At 37.6% G+C, this 24,353-nt stretch overlaps 1 protein-coding gene across 1 annotated transcript in view; it reads right to left on the minus strand.

The window, feature by feature from the left end:
• Nucleotides 1-24,353, minus strand: part of SPTLC3 (serine palmitoyltransferase long chain base subunit 3) — a 103,251-nt gene that overhangs the window by 61,151 nt on the left and 17,747 nt on the right. The window contains exons 4-5 of the mRNA XM_077777543.1: nucleotides 9,334-9,458; nucleotides 6,873-6,966 (exon numbers count right to left, since the gene is read on the minus strand). Of these exons, the coding sequence (XP_077633669.1) occupies nucleotides 6,873-6,966; nucleotides 9,334-9,458 (219 nt within the window). The remainder of the gene's footprint in view (nucleotides 1-6,872; nucleotides 6,967-9,333; nucleotides 9,459-24,353) is intronic.

Consider the following 24,353-nt stretch of genomic DNA (forward strand, 5'->3'; position numbering starts at 1 on the left):
TAGTGGATAAGAACGTTAGCAAATGCTGTATAGGCCCTGCTATATTCCTCATCCGGGCTTCTTATTGCAAACACAGGCCATTCTTTGTCCTAGAGCTTTCTTTCTGGCTGTGGGGCCATATGGAGCCTAAGCAAGAGCATCCTCCAACCTCCCACACATGGAATTGGTGTATAAATAACCCAGCTCCCGCACCGCACTGAAGTATGTCTATGCTGAGTTTCCAGGTAGGATTAAGCTCTGGTTGTCTATTGTGGTAACTTGCTTGACAACACACCTTTTGTTGGCTGCCTTTACTTCTCTGTCTCCATTCCCTGCTCATCTGCTGGTGATTCCTCGGATCATGTCCTAAATAAATGACTTGCATTCAAACCCTTGTCTCAGGGTTGTTCCTGGGAGATATGAACGAAGATAAGAGCAACACATGTGGGTTTGAATTTGGACTCTCACCGTTTATCATGTGTGATGTTGGATAGGTCATTTAATCATTTTGAATCAGTTTTCTCTTAACAAGTAGAGATAATGGAAAGAACCATAAATATGGGGTTTTGTTAAAATTAAATGAATTGATTATGCAGAGGACTTAACATGGTGCCTGGCAATAGATACGGTCTCAGTAATTGTCCATATTCACTATCCAGGAAGAACTAATCTATGGTGATAAAGAATTCTAGTACCCGACTTTGAATTTGGTATGGCTAGAAATGTACTTCTGAGTCCTTGGAGATTTTCCCTGGAGTGTAGCCTTTGTGTGTTCTGATTTTGTTCCCTTTCAGAATTTTCCTTCTGTTTGGTCTCCTTTGTCCCTTGTTCTGATTTTGTGGGACATGAGGAATAGCTTGGAGTTATTCAACCTGTTCAAATAGGATTGAACATCAAGCTTGTTCAAATAGAATTCAAAGCTTACAATGGTCTGAATAGATTTAACTGCACCTTAGGTGCACTTTACCCATACACAGTTCAAAAATTCAAGGATCCACAATTCTGGTTTATATATAGTTGCTCTAATTAACAAAGCATATCCTCTAGTACTCATTTACATAAAATAGGACCTCTTCTCCTCGAAAAGTCAGGGAAGTATCTCAAGGTATAAGCAGAGGACACAGGCAGAGGAAAGCCAGGGAGGTCAGAATAAGTAGAGGGTTGTATGAAATCCCATCATCTTGATGTTTAAGAACATTCTGGTTTAGGTGGCCATTCTTAAGAACCCATCTCAAAAGATATTAGTTTCAGTCTTGGCTGGGTTGTAGCCTTATACCCACACAGGAAGGCAACTTAATATCCTCTATATCTTCTTCAAGTTATTATTCCAATCTGTATGGATGCACATGGAGGATTAAAACATCATCGTCTACTGAGGAATTTAGTATTATCCTGGGAACAGCAAAGTGGGAAAGACAGTCAGCAGCAACTGATGCCTTACACACCATGACCCCATTTATTCTTCCCTGTCCATACACCATCTCATCTTTCTCACGTCTCGAGGAAGAAGGAGGAACTCCTCTTTCAGAGGTGGCTGTTCTTACAATGTAAGCACAATAGCTGGGAAATTATGCCAATTCCTAAAGGTAGTAAGCATGCTATTGAGTGGGAACAAGGGCTTTGTGTGTCTGAGAATGAAAGTGTATTCATTTCCTACCAGGCTATAAGAAATGAGCACAGAGTGTATGGCTCAAAAGCAACACATTCTCTTACAGTTCCAGAGGCCAGAAATCTGAAATGGGTCTTACTTGATTTTAATCAAGGAGTGGGCAGGGCTGCCTTCTTTTCTGGAAGCTGTAAGGGAGAATCTATTTCCTTGCCTTTTCCAGATTTCAGAGGCTTCTGGCTTTCTGTGGTGTGTGACCTTCTTCCCTCTTCAAAGCCAGCAGTGACCATCAGAGTCTTGTTCACATGGCATCATTCTGACACTCCCTCCTCTACTTCAATTTTCAACATTTAAGGACTCTATGATAACACTGGACCCATGCAGACCATCTCCTTATTTTAAGGTTAGCTGTTTAGCAACCTGAATTCCATCTGCAACTTTAATTCATAGGATTTGGGGATTAGGACACGGACATTTTTAAAGGCCATTATTCTACCAACCACAGAAAGTTAAAGAGCAACAGCAGCTTATATCTAATAGAATTTTCACTAGATGATGGAATTCAGACCCACACTGCACACACTCTCAGCTAATTGGAAGGGGCAGCATTTATACAGACAGCTCCAGGCTTCAGTACTGAACAGTTGTATGATCTTGGACAAGTTGTTTAATACTCCAAAGCCTGGATCTCCTCATTTGTAAACTAGCACCCACATCATGGGATTGTCCATGAGATAAAATAAGTACATCAGAGAAGGCCCCTAGCTCAGCATCTGGCATAAAGTAAATTTGCGGTAAGTGCTGTTTGCTGGTATAAAATAACCACAGCTAACATTTATTATACAGATGTAAATGAGAAATGTTATCTGTTTTCTGGGAGTACAAAGGGAAGGTATGAAGAATAAGTTACTGAATGTTTTGAGAACTTTGTAAATTTGGTAGATAAAATAAAATTCTTGAATTAAAATTATAGCAAAGGATTAAAGAATTAAAATTCTATTTGAAAATAATATCAAACTCAACAAAAATTTATAAGAATAAGAGTACTACAAAGAACACCCACATACTCTTTGACTCAGATTCATCTATTAACACTTTTTTTCCATTTACTTTATCATTCTGTCTATCTATCTATTTAATTTTATCTAATTTTTTTAATCTACATAATTAATTTCAGCTGGTATTTTCTAACCTACTGGCCATATTCCAATTTTGTGAATTGGTCAAGAATGTCCTTTATAGCATCTCCCTGTCTCTTTTAGAATCCAGTCCAGGGTTGGGTACTGAACTTAGTTATTACAGATCTTTGGTATCTTTTTATCTGGATCATCTCCTCAGCCTTTCTTTGTTTTTTATGATATTAGTATATTTAGAGAATACATTCTCTTGTTTATCTGTTTTCTTTTCAATAAAATGTTTCTACTTGGAGGTGTTCTGATCTGAATACTATGATATTTACATTGAATCCTCAGGGTATCGCATCTGGACACACAATGTCCATCTGTCCATCACCAATGATGTCCGTTTTTACCAGCCGTCTAGATATTGTCAGATTTCTTCCTGATACAGTTACTATGTCTCCCTTGGGATGTACTTTCACTGGAATTACTATCCTGAGATTGGAATCTGAAAAAGGAGATAGGACATAGCTGCATAGGGTGGCATAAGCAGGACCAGGAGAAGCTGGCTGATCTGCTCTCTGTCCCTGAACAATTACTGAGCACTTGGAACTAATGGAAAGATTCAATTTGTGGCTGAATTGCACAGTTTATTTGAATGTTTAAAATAAAGTTGTTTTGTAGGGGTTTACATAGAAGTTTTCCCACTCTGTTTCTGCTAAATCATTTATATATATTTGTGTTTGAACAAAAATGTGGAAATAATCTTCCTTGCTGTGTTCATGTTGTTGGCATCTACTCTATATCCATGAACAAGAGCAGAAGTTTTGATAACTGTGGGTTTGGAATGTAGGAGATGATTATCCCTTCTCTTCATATTTCAGCCTAAGCCAACAGGAAAAGAATCAATTCAAGCCATCCCTTGCCCCACTACACTCAAAAGGAAGGGTTATTAACATAATGGGTTAGGCCTGACATTCCTTCACCATGTTGGCCATGGGAAGCTGTCTCAAGAAGCATTAGCTGAACCCTCTTTCACACCTGGCTTATGTGCTACAAGCCTTCAAGTTTCTCATCTCTATGTAGACCAAGAACGGCATATCCTGCTTGTCATTTTGGCTTCTTTGCCAGTGACTGGATGTGTAAAGTAGTGGGGTAAGAGGACTCAGGGTCTGCTGAGTCATTCATTTTAGATTCAAAAGAGGAAGAAGGAAATCACACTTGGGTATCCAGTTTCTGCTCCAGCAATAGCGGCTAGAGAAGCTTTGTTAGTTATCTGTTGCTATGTAACAAATTACTCCAACACAACAAACACTTATATGTTAGGTGTGTGTTCTGGCTCGAGAAAGTTGTGAGCTGCAGTCAGGATGTTGGAGCTACAGTCATCTGAAAGCTTGAGCGAGGCCAGAAGATCAGTAAGATATCCTGTTCACATGGTTGTTGGCAAGAGGCCTCAGTTCTTCTGAATAGGCTGCTTAAGTGCCCTCACTAGTGATGCTAGAGAGAACAGACAGAAGCCATAATGCCTTTAACACCTAGCCTTAAGAGTGACATATCATCACTTCTACTATATTCCTTTGGTCACATCACAATGCTGAGACAATGCAGGAAGGGACTACTTAAGGCATAAATACCGGGAGATGATGGGAGAGGGGAACCATTGGAGAATCACTACCATAAAGCCTTAAGCTGGAGAGTCGGAAATGCTTGGTTAGTGAATAAGAAAATGTTTAGTCTCCCAGTTGAGTATACAGGCATGTCTGTCTGCTTATCTCTCTCTTTATCTATCTATCTATCTATCTATCTATCTATCTATCTATCTATCTATCTATCATCTATCTATCATCAATCTATCTATCTATCTAATCATCTATCTATCTATTATCTATCATCTATCTATCTATCTATCTATCTATCTATCTATCTATCTATCATCATCATCATCTATCTATCTCTATTTCCATCATCATCTCTATAGAACAGCCAAGGGAAATCTAGAGAATGGTAGAATTTGGGTTAAATTCCAAATAGTAACAAATGCAGGATAGAGAAGGTGTATGAAAACTATGATGGGGACAGTTGATCTTTACAATCCATAAGCAGATGGTCTTTTCCATCTGAGGCTGTTTGAAGCTTTACCTCAACTCAAAGCTTATACCTTTGTTTTCACTGCCACTAGACACGGAGGAGGGCTACTAAAGGCTTTGAGCAAAGCCAGTTCATCCAGAGAACAGCATGGAATGAAGCAGAACTGTCCAAACACCTTTTGTCACTTCTTGAAGTACATATATCTTGTGTATATATGTATATATGCATATATGTATTTATATGTATATATGTACATATATCTTATTGGTTCTTCATTAACTGGCCAAGACCTTATTTTTTCAGCTCTTCTCCAGTAGTTCAGTCTCACACTAGAGGTCTTGCTGCTTTTTACACACTCCAGATTATCCTGTTTGAAATTTCCTTTCCAATATCCCTGATCAGAGTTCTCTTAATCCTTCAAAGTCTATGGCAAATATTATCCATTTCATGCAATCCCCAGAGTGAAATGACCTCTGCATTCTTCTGGGTCATCATGATGTATTCTACTGTTTTTGGTAGCACTGGCAATGAAAATGATGAGGATAATAATAATCATAATAACACAGCAGACACAAGTGACTCAGAAGTTTTCACTGCTAGGCATTGTGCTAAGCACTTTATATGCCTTCACCTATGTATCAATGCATCAGGCATTGTAATTATCCTCATTTTTGGAATAAGTAAATTGAAATCCAAGAAGGTTAAGTAATTTGTCTAGGACCACATGCTAACAAGCTATAGAACAAGGATACAAATGCTTGGGGTGAAGCCCATACTTTTTTCTTTAATACCAAAGATATTATATGATAATGATTATATTTTGGGGGAAATTTATTTACAAGGAAATTGACATATTTTAAATGTAAAACTCGATGATTTTAATAAGAATGTAAACATCACCCCAATCAAAATATCAAATATTTCTATCCCCCCAGAAAGTTACTTTATGCCTCTTCTCACCAATTCCCTCCTCACAATCAGGGTCAAGCATCTTTATGATTTCTATCACCACAGATTAGTTTTGTCTGTTTTTGATTTGCTATAAACAAACTCATACACTATATACTATTTTCTGTCTAGTTTATTTCATTAAACATAATTTTTCTTAAGAGTCATCCATGGTGTGTGTATCAGTAGTTTATTCCTTTGTTTTTTTAAATCAGAGAGTTATATTCTATTATATGAATATAGGACAGATCTTTTCCATTCTCCTGTTGATAGATATGTGGGTTGTTTTAAGTCTTGGCTATTAGGACTAAAGCTGTTATGGACATTCTTGTGCAAGCCTTTTTGTGGACATATGCTGGAAATTCCAAGGTGCAAAATTTATGGATCATGGTATAGGGATATGTTTCACTTTATAAGACTGGCAAGTTGTTTTTCAAAGAAGCTGTATAACTGTATCCTATAGCAATGGGCAAGAGTTGCTTTATATCTTTACTAATATTTGATGTTGTCATCTTTCTGATTTTCACTATTTTGGTAAGCATGTAAAGGTCCATTGGCCAACCACTGCCTGATATTGCTGTGGCCCTTTTTCTACTTAACCTACGATACAGTTACAATATAATGTATTCGATACAATTGTATCGATTGTACGATACAATGTATTCGATTGATACATATCTGCCTCTCCTATTAGATTGTAAGCATGTGCTGGGTGGGAATAGTGAAAGGAGTTCTTCTAAGGAAGAACACCACATTTTATCTGACGATAACATAAAACTTAAGTCTTAAAACTTTCCTAAATCAGAGTTATAGAAAAGAAGAGTTTTAACACTTCTGATAATTAAATGTCAGTCCTAACAGATCAGTCATGTTTTCAGAGGCTGCACTGCGAGACCACTAATAATTGTGACACTAATGTGTTTTGGTTACACTTAGCAATCTGGGTGTTTAAGGCCCTTCAACCATTTGTTTCAGGTCAGCAGAGGTTAACAAGCCAGTAGTGAATATAAACATAATTGTGTTTCATGAGGCTAAGTTTCCACTTTGAAGAGCAAGGACAAAGCCCCATCAGTAATCTTTACTGTCTTCTAGAAGCAAGCAGTATATGTTGGGGGAGATGCATGGATACTCACTGTTGTGTTTGAAGATCCTTATGGTTGCACCTGAGAGTCGGGCCCCGAGTACAAGAGATGCATGATTTAACTCATCACTTAAAATGAGACATCCCTGTTCAGAAAGCAAACACACAAAGCACAGGCCAATAAATAAACTTAAAGAAAAACAGCATTTGGAAATAGACACTTCAAGACCTGTAACACACATCCCAAACCCATTTTCATTTTAAAAGGCCCAGAGTTTCACCTGGTGTCTATATGGGTAAAATCCTATAGACAATAAGCTAATGACCATGGGGGTTATTTTAAGGGATTACATCTTTAATCATTTGCATTTGATTTTCATCAGAGAAGATCATTTAAGATCTTGGCTAAATGCCAGCTAGCATTTTCTAAAGAATTGATGTTCGACAGGAAAATGGATATACTTTGGGTGGGTTGTGGATTTGCTGGAGTTATTTAATTGTGTGTTGGATTATTTGAGATGTTTTTGGTGTGTTCCTTCTGGAAGGCAGGGATCTTTTCTGCAGGGCCTTTCAAGCTCTTGTTTTCCAATTCTCATTCTCCTCTGTATTGATACTCTTATAGATAAAAGTATCATGGCTTTCCAGTTAAAACCTTTGCATTTGGGAAAGCATGGATGGCAGGTCAGTCTGAGACAAGTGAAAAAGATCAATCAAATTTATTTCTTATAAATTACAGTTGTAAATTTATTTTCCTTTTTAATTTAAAAATTTCTATATTATAAAATTGCTCTAGCATTAAAAAACTGCAGAGACAAACTATGGTGGCCATTTATCTTTTGTGACCATCCAGAAGCTTTGAGTTCTTGCTCATATTTTAGAAAGTTCACACATGACATATTGTAAGTTTTTTGGGCAAGAGCCATCAATACTCTAGCGAGCGTGTGTGTATTTATAACTTTTTGGTAACGTTTGAGACTTGTAAACCTGATGATCCCTCACCCCTACATTCCTCAACATGCACTTATGACAAACAAGGACATTCTCTGGCTAAATTACAATGCAATGATCACACCTAAGAAAGCCAACTTTTATGTAGTACTATCACCTAAGAGACAGCACAAATTCATCTTCCCAACTGTCCTAATGATGTCAACGTCTTTTAGAGTTGTTTTCTTTCCTTCTATTTTTTCCAGTACAGAATCCAGTCAAAGATAATACATTGCATTGTTGTCATGAGTTAGAGTTTTTAAACCTAAATATGATTATGGCATTTACTTAAGCCCAGCCAATCAACTTCCCCATTTTCCTCAGCAAGAATTTCCAACACTCGGGGCGCCTGGGTAGCTCAGTTGGTTAAGTGTCTGACTTCAGCCCAGGTCATGATCTCACAGTTCGTGGGTTCAAGCCCTGCATCAGGCTCTGTACTAACAGCTAGCTCAGAGCCTGTCTTCGGATTCTGTGCCTCCATCTCTCTCTGACCCTCCCCTGCTCACGCTGTCTCTCTCTCTCTCAAAAATAAATAAAACATTAAAAAAATTAAAAAAGAATTTCCAACATTCAAGGAGGATGACAAGGTCTATGCAATTTGGCACCTGTCTTCATCTCCAGTCTTTTTTTCATCTACTACCATACATTCTAGTTCTTCCAAAGCCCAATGTTTTATGCATGCTGCTGTCTCTTCCTTACTTTAAAGAAAAAACCTGACAGACAAGTAACAGATTCAGTCCTCATGTCACCCACTTTGCACGAGCATCTCAGTCTTTCTCAAGAAGAGCTTGGAGGTAACTCTTGCTATTCTCCGTCTGTGCATGATTTTTCTGTGGTGGTCATCCTATTTTATATGGTGTATTGCTTCCCCCAACAGCCTAGAAACTACATAAATTTACAAGGCACAAGTCTTGTTCATCTTTATATGTCCTGTGTCTTGCCTCATATGAGGACAAAGTAGTTTCTCAGTAAGTCACTTGTTAATGAATAAATGAGTGGCATGAGCAAAACATTTTGTTCAAATAAATGCCCAATAAGTTTTTGCTGCATTGCAAATGGGGACTTGGGAGCCTAAACATTTAACTGTTTTTGCTAAACTATCATCAAAGATGAAATGTGACCCACATCTAGGGCTGTAATTCTATAACCGAAATATCATTATGAACAAATTTGCTGGACTAAACTGCTATATTTATTTAAAAAGCTGCACATCCAGGGGCACTTGGGTGTCTCAATTGGTTAAATGTATAGCTCTTGATTTCAGCTCAGGTCATGATCTCACGGTTCATGAGATCGAACCCCATATCAGCCTGCTTGGGATTCTCTCTCTCTCTCTCTCAAAATAAATAAACATTAAAAATTAAAAAAATAAAAAGCTGGACATCCAATCAGCTTTTCCTAAAAAAAAAAAAAAGAAAGAAAAGAAAAGAAAAAAAGACCTTCTCAGCAATACTTCTAATAGTACCTGCTCAGAGTTGTAATTCTTAGGCACACAGAAGAAGACAAATAAGTTAACAAATTCTCACCTTTCCAACTAGTGCTGGGATATTCATTGAATTAGTTGCAAATCCCATCCCAAAGACCATAGCTGCTTCTACATTCAGGAACTTAGCCACAAGGTTCTCCAACTCTTTATGTTTATCCAAGCTTCCTGCACATGAAATGATAGGATGAGTGAGTCTTCCCTCCTCAATAAGATCAAAAACTCAAAATCCAGCGCATCACCAAAAGACATGTGTGAGAGTGTACGTAGCAGGTATATTTGCCATAGCCCCAGTCAAAAAACAATCCAAATGTCCACATGCTACAGAATGAATGAATTAAATGCCCTGTGGAGATATTTACAGAGTGGAATTAAACACAGTAATGAAAGGAACAATATTGCCCTACACAACAAAATGAAAAGAATCTCACGAATACATTGTTGCATGAGAAAAGAATCTCACGAATACATTGTTGCATGAAAGAAGTCTGACACACATTCAGACAGGCTGAATCCATTTATATAATGTTTCCAAACTGGGGCACCTGGGTGGCTCAGTTGGTTAAGTGTTTGGCTTTGGCCTAGGTCATGATCTTGCCGTTCCTGAGTTCAAGCCTTGCACTGGACTCTGTGTTGATAGACTCTGTATTCAGAGCTTGGACCCTGTTTCAGATTCTAGGTCTTCCTCTTTCTCTCTGCCCCTTCCCAACTTGTGCTCTGTCTCTAACTCTTAAAAATAAAGTTTACAAACAGACAAACCTAACAGACAAAACAAAACTAATATTAGAAGTTAGGATAGTGGTTAATTTTGTTGGGAGCATGAGGAGATCTTTGAGATTCTCTAAATGCTGTGTTTCTAGATTTGGGTGTTGGTTACACGGGTATGTTTGCTTTGTGAAAATCTATTGAGGTATACACTTAATGATTGGTGTACTTTTATATATAAGTATAGATAATGCAATAAAATCTACAAAAAAAATACCACAATTTTTCTCTTCCCTTTCCTTACATCCTGCAGGTGATTAAATAAATTGTAACCCTTGCAGAGGTGCCCCACACTTAAAGGCAAACAGATCCCATGACACCTATAGATACTAGTAAATCTAGTTACAAATTATTGAACCTTTGGAGTGTGTTAGATTTCAAAGGTTACTCTTTAAGCTCTCTCATTTAATCTTAAAAGCCGAGTAATGCAGGTATTATTACTTTATAGATTAGAAAACCAAGGTGTAAAGAGATCACAGATAAAATCCAACAGAGATAATTCAGCCTAACTCCAAAGTTCATGCTTTTACCATTCTGCTTCTTATACTGAATCCCTCATGCTTTAGTAAGAGTAAATATTAACGATCCTCATATTTTTCTGTTTGCCATCATTTTCACTTCTAGTGTCCAGTATGGTAGTCATGAGCTTCATGTGGTTAGTGCAATAGTGTTTTAAATTGTATTTAATTTTAGTTAACATTATTTAAACTTAAAAACTGAAGCACTGTAAAATAGGTACCACTGAACACAACTTTATTATCCGGTAGGATTATATTCTACTTATTTCACTTTAACCAATGAAAACTTAGTGTCTGAACTGAAATGTCCTGTAAGAGTAAAATATACACTATATTTTGAATGTTTAGTACACCAAAACAAAAATAATAACAAAAATAATGTAAAATGTAATGTAATGTAAATGTAAAAATAATGTAAAATATAAATATTATAAATTGATTACATGTTTAAATGGTAATATTTTGGATATATTGGGTCAAACAAAACCTATAATGAAAATAAGTTTATGTGTTTTTTTAAACTTTTTAAAATGTGGCTACTAGAAATTTTATTTTTATTTTATTTATTTTTTAATTTTTAAAAAATAAAAATAATATTTATTTATTTTTGAGAGATAGACACAGAATGTGAGTGGGGGAGGGGCAAAGAGAGAGAGAGGGAGACACAGAATCTGAAGCAAGCTCCAGGCTCTGACCTGTCAGCACAGAGCCTGACCCCAGGCTTGAACTCATGGACCACAAGATCATGACCTGAGCTGAAGTCGGACACTTAACCGACTAACCCATCCAGGTGCCCCTAGAAATTTTAAATTATATATGTGTTTTGCATTATATTTTTATTGGACAGCGGTGCTGGGGATGCTTCATTGGACAAAACACAAAAATGTACAAGTGGAGATACGTAATTTGCAACCAAGGAACACAGAAACAGATTTAACTCAGCTTTAAGTTAGAAAAATATTGTTAGCATATTCGGGATTACTTATAAACATGCTTTTTTCAACCTAAAGGTCAGCATATTTTACTATACAGTGTGATATCGAATTTTATTTAAATTGGTAAATTACCTTGCTTATTGGTGCCAAAATGATGAAGGGTTAAACTTGAGAAGGCATTAATTAGTGAGTTCGAAGTTTTATTTTGAATTTAATATGAAAGAGAACATTTCATGTACCATCTTTGCCCTTCCTGAGAGGTCACACTGTCATACAACAGATGGCTGGTGGCCTCTCTTCTCAATTCAGAATTCATTTATCCCCCAAAATGTCAGAAACCAAAGGAAAACAAGTATTCCAGCAGAATCAATTTTACTCAAGCTTGGGGGAAGGGAAGCTAAAATTTAAATTATTATTTAAAACTTTATTATCGTTTCATGTTCCTTATGACCCAGCAGTAGCACTGCTGGGAATTTACCCAAGGGATACAGGAGAGCTGATGCCTAGGGGCACATGTACCTCACTGTTCATAGCAGCACTCTCAACAAGAGCCAAAACATGGAAAGAGCCTAAGTGTCCATCAACTGACGAATGGATCAAGAAGATGTGGTTTATCTATACAATGGAATGCTACATGACAATGAGAAAGAATGAAATCTGGCCATGTGTAGCAACATGGCTGGAACTAGAGGGTGTTATGCTGAGCGAAATAAGTCAGGCAGAGCAGGACAGATACCATATGTTTGCGCATATAGGTGGATTAGGAGGAAGCTAACAGAGGACCATGAGGGAGAAGAAGGGGAAAAATAGTTGGGGAGAGGGAGGGAGGCAAACCATGAGAGACTCTTGAATGCTAAGAACAAACTGAGGCTTAATGGGGGTGGGGGAGAGGGGAAGGAGAGTGATGGGTATGGGGGAGGGCACTTGTTGAGATAAGCACTGGGTGTTATATGGAAACCATCTTGACAATAAACTATTTAAGAATAAAAAACCTTTATTATCAAAGATACAGAGAAAAAAGAAATACTAAAGTTTGAAGATAGGACATGGGTACATAATCACTCATCTATTTGTTTTTACCTAACATAGTCTGCATCCAAAGGGAATGGCCCCACGACAGGTAGTGAACAGGCCACTGGCCTGGGCATGACATCCTTGGTTTCTGGCCTGAGCTCTTCCACTAAATAACTGAGCGGCCTCTGGCTACCTCTCCTCAAAGTTTCTGGAGAGATTGGGAGAAAGAAGTACAGTTTTAGGCTTCCCTGATGTTGGGAGTGGTTTTTCCTCCACATAGAATGGTCTTCTTGTAGCCCCTGCTTACTTTTTGATGAGAAATTAAAAAAAATTTTTTTTAATGCTTTTTATTTATTTCTGAAAGAGAGAGAGAGAGAGAGAGAATGAGCAAGGGAGGGTCAGAGAGAGAGGGAGACAGAATCTGAAGCAGGCTCTAGGCTCTGAGCTAGCTGTCAGCACAGAGCCCAATGCGGGGCTCGAACCCACGAACTGTGAGATCATAACCTGAGCCGAAGTCAGATGCTTAACCAACTGAGCCACCCAGGTGTCCCACTCCCACTTATTTTTTGACATCTACCTAAGATGACATCTTTCCTCAGGTGCTGTTTTCAGCTTTCCCAGGCATACTTGGTCATTTTCTTCCGAGATCACAAAAGCTTCATCACATAATGATTATAGCACTTATGAAGTTGAACTAAGAACAGTGATGGAGCCATCTTCTCTACTACAGAAAGAGCCCTCAGGGTGCCAGTACTGTGCGTAGGATGTTCATCTTGGCAACCACAGAGACTAGTGCAGTACTGACACATGGTAGGTGCATGTTGAGTAGCATGCTGATTTTTGATGGGGTATAAAGACAGAACTGAGCCCAGGGTAGGGGATGGCACATAGGAGAAGGTCAGGAAGCCCCCACATGATGGCCCCCAGGGCAACAAGGTATCTAGGTAATGAGTTCCACCTTGAAAATACCTGAAGAATTGGGCAAGGATGAAGGGTGCCCAAACATTGCCAACTTGGTAAATTTCTCCATGAGTCTTTCTTTCCCAGAGAGGTAGGTGACAACTGTGTCCTGGCCCAGTCACCCAGAAGTTCATGGTGACTCTCTGTGATGCCTCCACCTTCATCTTCCCCAAATCTGCCATATCCCAGGGCCTATCTATGACAACTGCATCACCAAAAATCCTTAGGATAATATGGAATGTGTTGTAAGCAATCAAACAGCCACTCAACTAATAAGAAATGGGTGTGTCCAAGAACGTCCTGAAGAATTGCCCTCTATGAGGTCTTTATCATTAGCCCTAGCTTAAGGAGAGGGAGAAGAGAGGAAATGGAGTGTCCATATTAGGTCTACAGATCCAGCCTTCTTCTGGATTTCCAGTGGTCAAGTGGATAGTATACTAATTTTAAAATATGCCAATTTCTATGACCAGATGTCTCACAGCTAATGTATAAGTTATAAATGGTTTTGCATGTAGGAGTTTATCTTCATTTGTAGAAAACAACAGTCCCCTCTCCCAACCCACCTTATCATGGAATTTCTCTGTTTGGTGCCCCTGGCTGAAATAACCATATAGGAGAGAGTCTCAGTATTGCTAGACATTTTCTACTTTAAGAAGCCATGACTCTCAAAGTTAGCCTGGTTTGGTTTGGGTGAAATGTGGTTCATTAAGGAAAACTGAAAAGCATGGCTTATTTGTATTAATAGAGAGCTGCTTTCTTCCTGCTCTTCACACTGAGGAACTAAAAATGTAGGAAGATTATGGGAAAACCAAGTAGTCACAAAAACTTAACAAGTTTGCTTTCTGTAAATATTCAGGCCATATCCTAATTTGGGTGATGATGCCTGATTCATGTCAAACTGCAGTTGGTAGTCTGAGTACTTGGGTAGTTATAGAAATTATACTCAACATTTTTTCTTTGTTATGTAAATATGGGCATTTTTTTAATCCCAAGAAAGTATAACTATATTCCTAACCAAAGGTACAAATAAATCCACAGTAATTTTATTTCTCTTTCTCTCTGACCTTGGTTTTGTTTTTGGTTTTTAGTCTCTGAAGGTCAACAAGAGCCACAAATTAGCTAGTGACAATGGATCTCCAAATTGCTATGTACTGTATATATTCACATTTGTTCTCATCCTGAAGGTTTATTTATCCAATGGGATACTGAAGAGCTGCTTTGTGAATAAAAGAACAAATACAAGCTGGGTGTATCCTCTTCCCAGCTCTCTCAATGGTATTTTCATGTGCCAAACACTGGGCTAGGTGCCATCAGTCAAATCAATAAAAATGAGATGCAGGAGAAAGTACCGATATTATGTTTATAGACTGTATACTTCTGCTCGAGTTTTACTGATACTGACTGGTTCATATTCTTTAGTCAGAACATAAAGACTGCTGGCCTTCAAACTGAATAGTAAAGAGTGTGGGTGTTATTAACAAACCTGTTTCACCACGCCAGGTCTTCTGTTGGCACACGTGAAGACTCTTTTTCAAACTGTGACTGTAGTCACATTTTTTCCAGAATATCCAGTTTGTGGGTTGTTTTTAGACTTGATCAGACTGGTTATTTGTTATGACAACCTGCCAGCAGGCTCATCTGGCTGTTCCAGTTGTACCACCAATATCAGCCCACATCTGAGCCACTTTGTTTGAAATGGGGACTTGAGTGTGGGAAGATAGGGGTAGACATTGGCAATACCCTTGGTCTTCCTCAAGTTGATATCAGTGGCTATAAAGGATATACATAGGTGCTGATGTCAGTGAAAGTTAATCTGTATTCTTAGCGTGTTTGGATGTAACGGGATTTTTTTTTTTTTTTGTCTAAATGAAATAAAGGAGACAAAACTTTGATGTACGTTGATTTGCACTGGATTTGGAAATCTGGACAATTGCTTAATCTAGAGGACTCTTCTTCCCTAGTTGCTATGATGGCAAGGGCTTATCTACACAGCAAACATTTTATAGAGGGCAGGAGGGAATACTTTGAATTTGTGGGCCAGGTGGTCTCTGTTACAACTATTCAGCTCTGCCATTATAAAGTGAAAGTGGTCATAGACAATACTCAAAAGAGTGGCTATGGCTGTGTACCAATAAAACTTTTATGGATACCAAAAGTTGAATTCCATTTAATTTCATATGTTGCAAAATATTATTCTTATTTTTATTTTTTGTGACCACTTAAAATTGTAAAAGTGTTTCTGACCTGTAGGCAGTACAAAATCAGGGTGCAGCTGGGATACTTTGGTGATCCTCGATGTAGATAGTCTCTGATTTTAGCTATGAACAGTATGGGGTAGTGCTAAGAGCTCTTCAGTGGAACCTAGGAGAACTGTGTCCAGTCTTGACTCCTCACCCTACTGACTACAAAAGCATGGAATAGCAGGTTATTAAATCTCTAGGCTTCATATATCTCATTGTATGTTATTTGTGTGCGTGGAGAGAGGGTAGAGGACGATCCACATAATCTGAAATTCCAAGTTTTGACTTTGTACAATCATCCAGGCATTACCTTGCTGCTAAGTATTATACTTACATAAAATTACCAGGATATCTTGTTGAATTGTTATGCTCGCTTGACTCTGTTGAACCTACAAGGCCGAATCTGCACTTGCAGAAATTTCTCTGCTAGTTGCAATTTGGCTGTGCTGTAATTTCTGTCATTGTCAAGAGAAGGGCAATTACCTTGTCAGAACTCTAACAAGTATCTGGAAATTGCCAAAAGCCTTTCAGAAACCAAGATACACTTTCATTTTCCTACTCCCAAACAATTCCCCTAGGAGTCTGTCTCCCTTTAAAAATACTATTAAAGAAAAATAAAGAGGCTTAAGAAAAACACAATGAAGTCTCATTAATCAGAATTTACAATAATTTGGTCTGAGGAGAACTGGGTTTTGCCATCTAAATTATGAAGGTAAAACTAATTGATGTGGGGATGTCTATAGCTTATTTCATGGAATCCACTGCTTTAAAGCATGTTTATAGCATTGATTTGCATAAAATGGTGTTAATTTAAATTGCTTTTATTTTTTAAAGAAAACAAGATCTCTACTTGGTAGCAATTTCTTAGAAACTGCTCAATCTCATAGTAACTTGAAGGCCATAAGATGATATTTATTTGAAATTGCTTTAATTTAGACATTTTGCAGATTCAGGCTGGCCCCTTTTTCAATAGTTCAGGCTAGTGAGAGTGTACATTTTCTGGATCTAGACACAAATATTTGAGAAAGAAACCCAGAAAGAGTCTGGATAATTTGAATGAAATGATACCAGAAAGAGCCTTGATAATTTGAATGAAATGATAGCAGACAAGTTGCCAGGAAGATAAAGAGGGAGACAAATTATCAAATGATTTAGGACCACGTTCTCAAACTGAGAAACAGAAATTTCAGTAAATTGGTACATCACAACTAACATAAACATCACAACCGAAGCTTGAAAATGGAAAATAACTTCCTATTTTATCCAGTCACATCGATTCCTAAGTTAATGTGTCCCTTCTGATGTTTTTAAGATGAAGCTATTTGAAGGCTACTTCTTAAAATTGCAATTATAATTTGAGTGACTATTCTGCACTATGCAGTTTTGAGGTATGCTTACTATTCAGGTTTCCCTGATGAGCTGAATCAAGCACTAAGCTTTCCTTTTCAAACAGAGATGAGCTTTGCTTGGTGCAAATTTAGTCTTGCCGTATTCCATGAGTTTATTTTCCTAAAAGTGAACTTCTAACAGTTACTAGCAGTACAAAGGGCTTCTAGAGTGTATGTATTAAAATAATATATTGTTACTACACATCTGCTCTTACCCAAGAAAAGAAAGCAGAGAAAGGAAACACTCTCCTAGGATAAAAGTGGGGGAAGGGGAAGAAAGGAAACAAGCTTCTCTTTCCTTTCCCTGAATTTAACCTTTTCTGGATTGGAAATCTACACCAGCAATGTGTGGCAGATGCAGAGACCAAAACCAACTTGTTTCACTGATTTTCTGGCTTGTCTCTTACCTACTTTACAATTTTTATTTATACACCTCGGCTCCCAGGCATATGTGATAAAGTAAAAGACCATTGCATTTTGGAAAACGTTTGACTAATTTAGTCAAGAAAGTCAGCTATGCAACATAGTTTCCAGTGGTTCCCCAAGTTTAGTCCCCAGAACAGGAGCATCAACATCATCTGGGAAGTCATTAGAAACGTTGAGATCTTGGGTTCTATTCCAGGCCAGCTGAACCAGAAACTCTGTAGGTGGGGTCAACTACCTGTGTTTTTCCAAGCCCTGCAGGTAATTCTGATGTGAGCTGAAGTTTGAGAACCAGCAGTTTAAGCTAAAGAATCCACATAGCCTGTGGCGGGGTCCCTTCAGTAGACCGGAAAATTTGGTCTGATTCAGTGGGCAAGTCTTGAAAATGTCAGAATTATTTTCATATGTGCCTTCATTTTAGACTCCTGTTGACTTTTAAGGAAATAATTGACCTGAGAAATACGAGATCATTGTGGAAGAATCAGAAATTAAATACAAAATACAATATAACCATCTGTATCATGCAAATATTCAAGTAAAATATATTTTTAAAAATGGGCTCATAATATACATACTGTTCTAACACTTGTTTAATTCTCTTAACAATCTATTTTCCATTTTACAGAGGAGAAAACTGAGGACTACTAGGAAGACACAGAGTTTATCTCAGGCCCTAGCAAGTCAAAGGGAAGAACTAGAATTTGAACCCAAGCAAACTAAACCCAGAGCCTCTGCTCTCAACCACGGTGCTAAGAAACTACATTTATAGTATTTACATGGTTAAATAACATTATGTTAAGATTAGGTTAACTAGACCTACCAAGTATATTTAGTCAATTTTCTATTGTTGGAAATTCACTTATTCGCCCAGTTTTTACTATTATTAAGCATATTGTAGTAATTATTCTGGATCATACACCTTTGAACACTTATTCAAAAAATTTAAGGCTAAATTTCTCAAAATGAAATTGCTGAATTCAATGGCTTTTTATTGATACATTTTCAAATTGCTTTCCAATATACTCTATCAACAGTTTATAAGGGTGCCCTTTACTCCTTTGAAACTCTGGGATTTTTTTTTTTTTTAACTTTTACCAATCAGGTGAAAAATGGGAACTATGTCTTAATCATTCTTTGACTATTGGGGCAGAGTATTTCCACAGGCTCACTGGCCACTTAATCTTTCTTTTTCTTTTCTTAATTGCCTATTTGTGTATTGGATCTACTTCTTAAAGGAAAATTTTCATTACACTATACATACACTAAATATATACATTATACATACACTATAACATACATATAGAAAAGGAAACAAATTGGGGTGCCTGGCTGGCACAGCCAGTTAAGCAACGGACTCTTGATTTCAGCTCAGGTGATAATCTCATGGTTTGTGGGATCAAGCCCCATGTCAAGTTCTGTGCTGACAGCATAGAGCCTTCTTGGGATTCTCTCTCTCCATCTCTCTCTGCCCCTCCCCTGTTCATTCATACACTGTCTCTCTCACTCTCAAAAGAAATAAATAAACTTAAAAAAAGGAAAAGAAAACAAATTGTAAGTATAGAACCCTATGAAGTTTCAAAAAGGGAACACATATTACTGCATCAAGACAAAAAAAAAAAAAACCCAATACAGATAGCACCTAAGAAGTCCCTTTGTACCCCCTTCTTGTCATCATTTATTTCTCCTGAAAGGTAATTACTACCCTATGCGTTCTCAGCAGGGATGATAGTGCTCCCAACACTTGATGACCTGTTCCTGGGGGGAGAGAAGGCAGATAACTTACTCTATGTATAAGGTACATGGATAAGGTACATCCATGACCTCCATAAACAGATAGTTATTATATCTGCAATGTTAAAATACCACAGGAGGGAGTGATAAAGAACAAAAGACAGAGAAACATCATACTATCCCGACTGTGCAGTTTTGTTCTTTTGAACTCTGTCAAAATCTTGGCCCACTTCCAATTTTGTTGTTTGACTTTTTAACTTTGCAGATATGACTTTTATGTATAGAAGTTTAAATGCTTCATTTTGTTGGCTCTTTTCCCTTATGATTTCTGGGGGTGCTTTCTCTGGTTCTCCTGGGCATGAGGACACAGTAGACTACTATCTGAATCAGGCTTGAGGAAGCTGAACGGCAGCTGGGTTGGGAACAAGCTGCCTTTCCTCTAACAGGGAAGAGTACCTGTTTTCCATGGACATGGGCACCCTGTGCTGCATGATGTCAGCCTGGAAGTCATTTAAAATGGATCCCTCCCACTAAGAGGACATTCTTCCGGGTAAGGCAAGTTAGGTAAGGTGAATTCTGCTGGAGGTTATTATGAGTTGGGTACCTGAAGGGTGATCATAAAGTGACAAGCTGCAGAAGAGGCTGCTATGGTCTGAATGTTTGTGTCTCCCCCAAATTCATATTGAAAACCTAATGCCCAAAGTGATGGTAATAGGAGGTGAGGCCTTTGGGAAAGTGATTAGGTCAGAAAGAGGAAGCCCTCATAAATAGGATTAGTGTCCTTATAAAAGAGGTCCCAGATAGCTGGCTCATCCCTTCCACCATATGAGGTTATAACCAAAAGTTGCAGCATGGAAGAGCACTTTCACTTGACTCTGTTGGTAGTCTCTAGAACTGTGAGCAATGAACTTTAGTGTTTATAAGCCACATTTATAAACTTTATTGTTTACAAGTCTGTGATATTTTGTTATAGCGGCATGATCGGACTGAGACAGAGGCATTGCGCACATTAAAGGAGCTATGACCTGACAGCCCTAGCAAGCCCCTTACCAAGGAAAGCAGACAAGTACATTTTGTATTTGAGTTGTTGGAGTTCTCTCCTCTCATTTGTTCATGTATTCATCACCTCAGTTACTCATTCAGTTTTTATTTTATTTACGTAGCTATTTCTGGTGGTGGTTGTTCTTATTTTTATACTTCAATCTCAAATGCATTTGCAATTTACACAAGTGTAATTCACTTAGATATAATACATGAGGTAGGAATCTAACTTATTTCCTTATATGATCAGCCAGTTATCATAACATTAATTATGACATAATTGGTCTTTATCCAACTGATTTAAAAAATCATTCTTTTAATTTTTTTAAAAAGAAATAGAGGGAGTGTGCGAGCAGGGGAGAGGGGCAGAGGGAGAGAATAAAGAGGGACTCTTAAGCAGGCTCCATGCTCAGCACAGAACCTGACACAAGGCTTGATCCCATGACCAAAATCAAACGACTGAGCCACCCAGGTGTCCCAAAGTTGTTTTCATTGTGCCTATTTTATAAGTGTGCCAACTCTGTTTGTCTCTAGACTTCCACTTAGCCTCCCCAACCTCCTCATCCTGTCCATTAATGTCATTAAGACTGTGTTCAGTTTACATATTCATCTGGTGAACTACTGATATAGAAGTGTAACACTGAGGGGCTCCTGGGTGGCTCAGCCGCTTAAGCGCCTGACTCTTGGTTTTGGCTCAGGTCATGATCTCACGCTTTGTGAGATGGAGCCCTAGGGGTGTCTCTGCACTGGTTGTGTGGAGCCTGCTTAGGATTCTCTTCCACTGTCTCTGCCCCTCCCCCGTTATGTGCTTACACAGACATGCTTTCTATAAACAAACAAACATTTAAAAAAAAGTTTAACACAGTCATTACCTTCTAGGATATATTATCTCTAATTTTTTCAAGTCTTCTTTTAAGTCTTTTACAAAAGTTCTATAGTTTTCTTCAAATAGTTTCTAGACATTTCAACATAAGTTTATTCCCTAGGTGTTTGCTAGTTTTGCTCATATTTATGAATATAATTTCTCCAACATATCTTCTTGCTGATTATTGACTTTATGAATTTTATCTTATTGTTTTTTTTACAAAAATTTTATTGTTTATTTTTCAGAGAGAGAGAGAGAGAGCATGAGTGGGGTAGGGACAGAGAGGGAGACATAGAATCTAAAGCAGGTTCCAGTCTCTGAGCTGTCACCACAGAGCCCAACACAGGGCTTGAACTCACAAACTGTGAAGGCATGACCTGAGCCAAAGTTGGAAGTTTAACCAACTGAGCCACCAAGGTGCCCCTGACTTTATGAATTTTAAAAATCAGTCTATGAGCAGTAGGTCTTTAGTGAGTTTTTTTATTGGATAGTTATTACTTCTTTTTTTAAGTTTATTTATTTATTTAGAGAGAGACAGAGAGAGAGTGAGCATGGGAGAGGGACAGAGAGAAGAGAGACTGAATCCCAGGAAGGTTCTGCACTGTCAGTGCAGAGTCCAATGTGGAACTCGAACCCACAAGCCATGAGATCATGACCTGAGCTGAAGTCGGACTCAACTGACTGAGTCACCCTGTTGCCCTAGATATTTATTATTTCTAATAAATTTTTGATTATTTAAATATGTAAAATGGAAGAAAGTATACCAAAACTCTGTCCCTCCTGCTCAGCTCCCTCTCATCTCTGTGGTGGCCCCAACACAGAGCCCCTCCGGAGGTCCCCTTTGCTCCTTACAGATCACAACTTGAAAACCAGAGAGGTGAACAATCAGATCATTTCCTAATAATGGTTATCTTACCTCTTATTATACCTATATCTCCTATTCTTTCACATGATAGTCATTCAATAAATATTTATTGACTTAATGAATGAAAAGTGAATGAATATTATGGTGTCTAGTACTTCCAAAGGTTATTAACAATGTTGAAACACATCTTCATCTTTTTTCTGACTTTAAAGTGAAAGCTTCTAGTGTCTCTTTATGAAATGTAGTTTTTTTGTTTGAAGTAGGTTTTTTTTTAATGTTTATTTTTGAGAGTAAGAGAGACAGAGTGTGAGTGGGGAGGGGTAGAGAGAGAGAGAGAGAGAGGGAGACACAGAATCCGAAGCAGGCTCAGGGCCTAATGTGGGGCTCGAACCCACAAACTGTGAGATCATGACCTGAGCTGAAGTCGGACACTCAACTGACTGAGCCACCCAGATGCCCCTGAAGTAGGTATTTTTTATTGCATTCCGGAATCTCATATTTTTATTCTATTAAAATTTGTGTAAGGAATGGGTACTAAACTTTATAAATGCTTTAGTGATATCTATAAAGATAATCATGTTTTCTTCTTAGATCATTCTTTTTAAAAAAATGTTTATTTTATTTATTTTGAGAGAGAAGAAAGAGAGAGAGAGCAGGGGATAGGCAGAGAGAAGAGAAAGAATTCCAAGCAGGCTCCATGCTGTCAGTGCAGAGTCCAATGCAGGGGCTCAAACTCACGAACCATGAGATCATAACTTCAGCTGAAATCAAGAGGGATGCTTAATCTACAGCCCCATCCAGGTGCCCTCTTTGATCTTTCAACGTCATGAATTTCTTTATTATTGGGCTATCCTCATAGTCCCTGAAGTGAACTACTTGATCCTAGCATCTTGTTATTTGAATACATTGTTGGATTTGCAATGTCAATTCCTTACTTTTGTTTTTTGTTTTTTTTTACTAAGTAATACTGCCTTCAATTTTCCTTTTATGAAATGCTTCTTTGTCAGATTTTGTTCAGTGGTCATCAACTCCAGCTGCCACTCATCAAAATCACCTCTAGTGACATTAAAGTACAGATACCTTAGTCCAATAGAAACTGTCCTTCTCTAATTTGTAAGTTTCTGTTTTTATTTTTAACAACACTTTTGCTTTCCTTTTATTCCTTACTGCACGAGTAGCTTAGTTTACTAGCTTCAATCTTTTCTTCTTAAAGAGAAAGCTGGACCCCATGGTGTTCTCTTAGTTGTTAGTTTCATGTTAAATGCAATGTAAATTTAATTTAATTTCCCTTTTGATTCAAGAGTCTCTTAGGAAAAAGCTTTAAAAGCTTCTGGAGATTTTAAAACAAGGAATTGTTTCTAATTCTGTTATTTATATTTTAGCTTTATTTCACTGTGATCCAAGAATGTGACCTCTGTAGATTCTACTTTTTTGGAATTTAATGAGGTTTTCTTTGTTCATAAAATATAGCAAATTTTTGTGAAAATTCAATAACTATTTAGAAAGACGATAATATGTTTTAAGGCTCATAATTCAATATATAAATACTAAATAAAGCTCAATAATTAAATTGTTAGTGTCCTTTATGTTTTGTTTCTTCCTTCCTTCCTCTGCCCTTCCCTCCTTCCTTCCTCCCTCCCTCTCTCCCTCCCTTCCTTCCTTCTTTACTTTACAAAGACTGGGAGGTACATTGTGGTCATTGATCACTATTTTATTTTTTATTTTTCTTGTTTTGTTTCTAATAGGCCTATGGAATGTTAAATTGACCCACATGACTTTCAAAGCCTCCCATAATTCATTATCCTAATTTCCAGGTGTACAGAAAAATAAGTACAAAATAAATTAAAAAAAAAATAAACTATGGCTCTGCAGTGTAACTTGATGCATAGAGGATAGGGGAGTTGTATCTGTCTTCATTATGGGCTTTCCACATAATTTTTATAAAGTGAGTCTCTTGTTATGTTTAATGACTAATAACTAAGCTAATCTGCTTTCATTTTTGTTTCAGTTTGCACCACACATTAGGTTGTTTGTTTATTTTTTAAAGTTTAGATGCTTCTTTACTCTTTGGCTTAATTCATATGAAAGAGGAATGAGCAGTTATGCATTTACTTTGCCCCAGGAATTGCTGCATTACATTTTCACTGTCCAGACAATAGAGTCAGACAAACATCTTCCACATACAGAAAAATTAAATAGTTCTTTCAGATAAAGAAACTCAAAGATCAGTTGTGGAGATACCTTGCATAATGGAGAGATGACTGATTATTGGCTGATGTTAATCCTCAGACACCATGAACCAATTTTTACACAATTCT

Source organism: Crocuta crocuta, unplaced genomic scaffold, assembly GCF_008692635.1.
Source record: "Crocuta crocuta isolate KB4526 unplaced genomic scaffold, BGI_CrCroc_1.0 scaffold187, whole genome shotgun sequence".
NCBI classification, from domain to species: Eukaryota; Metazoa; Chordata; class Mammalia; order Carnivora; family Hyaenidae; genus Crocuta; species Crocuta crocuta.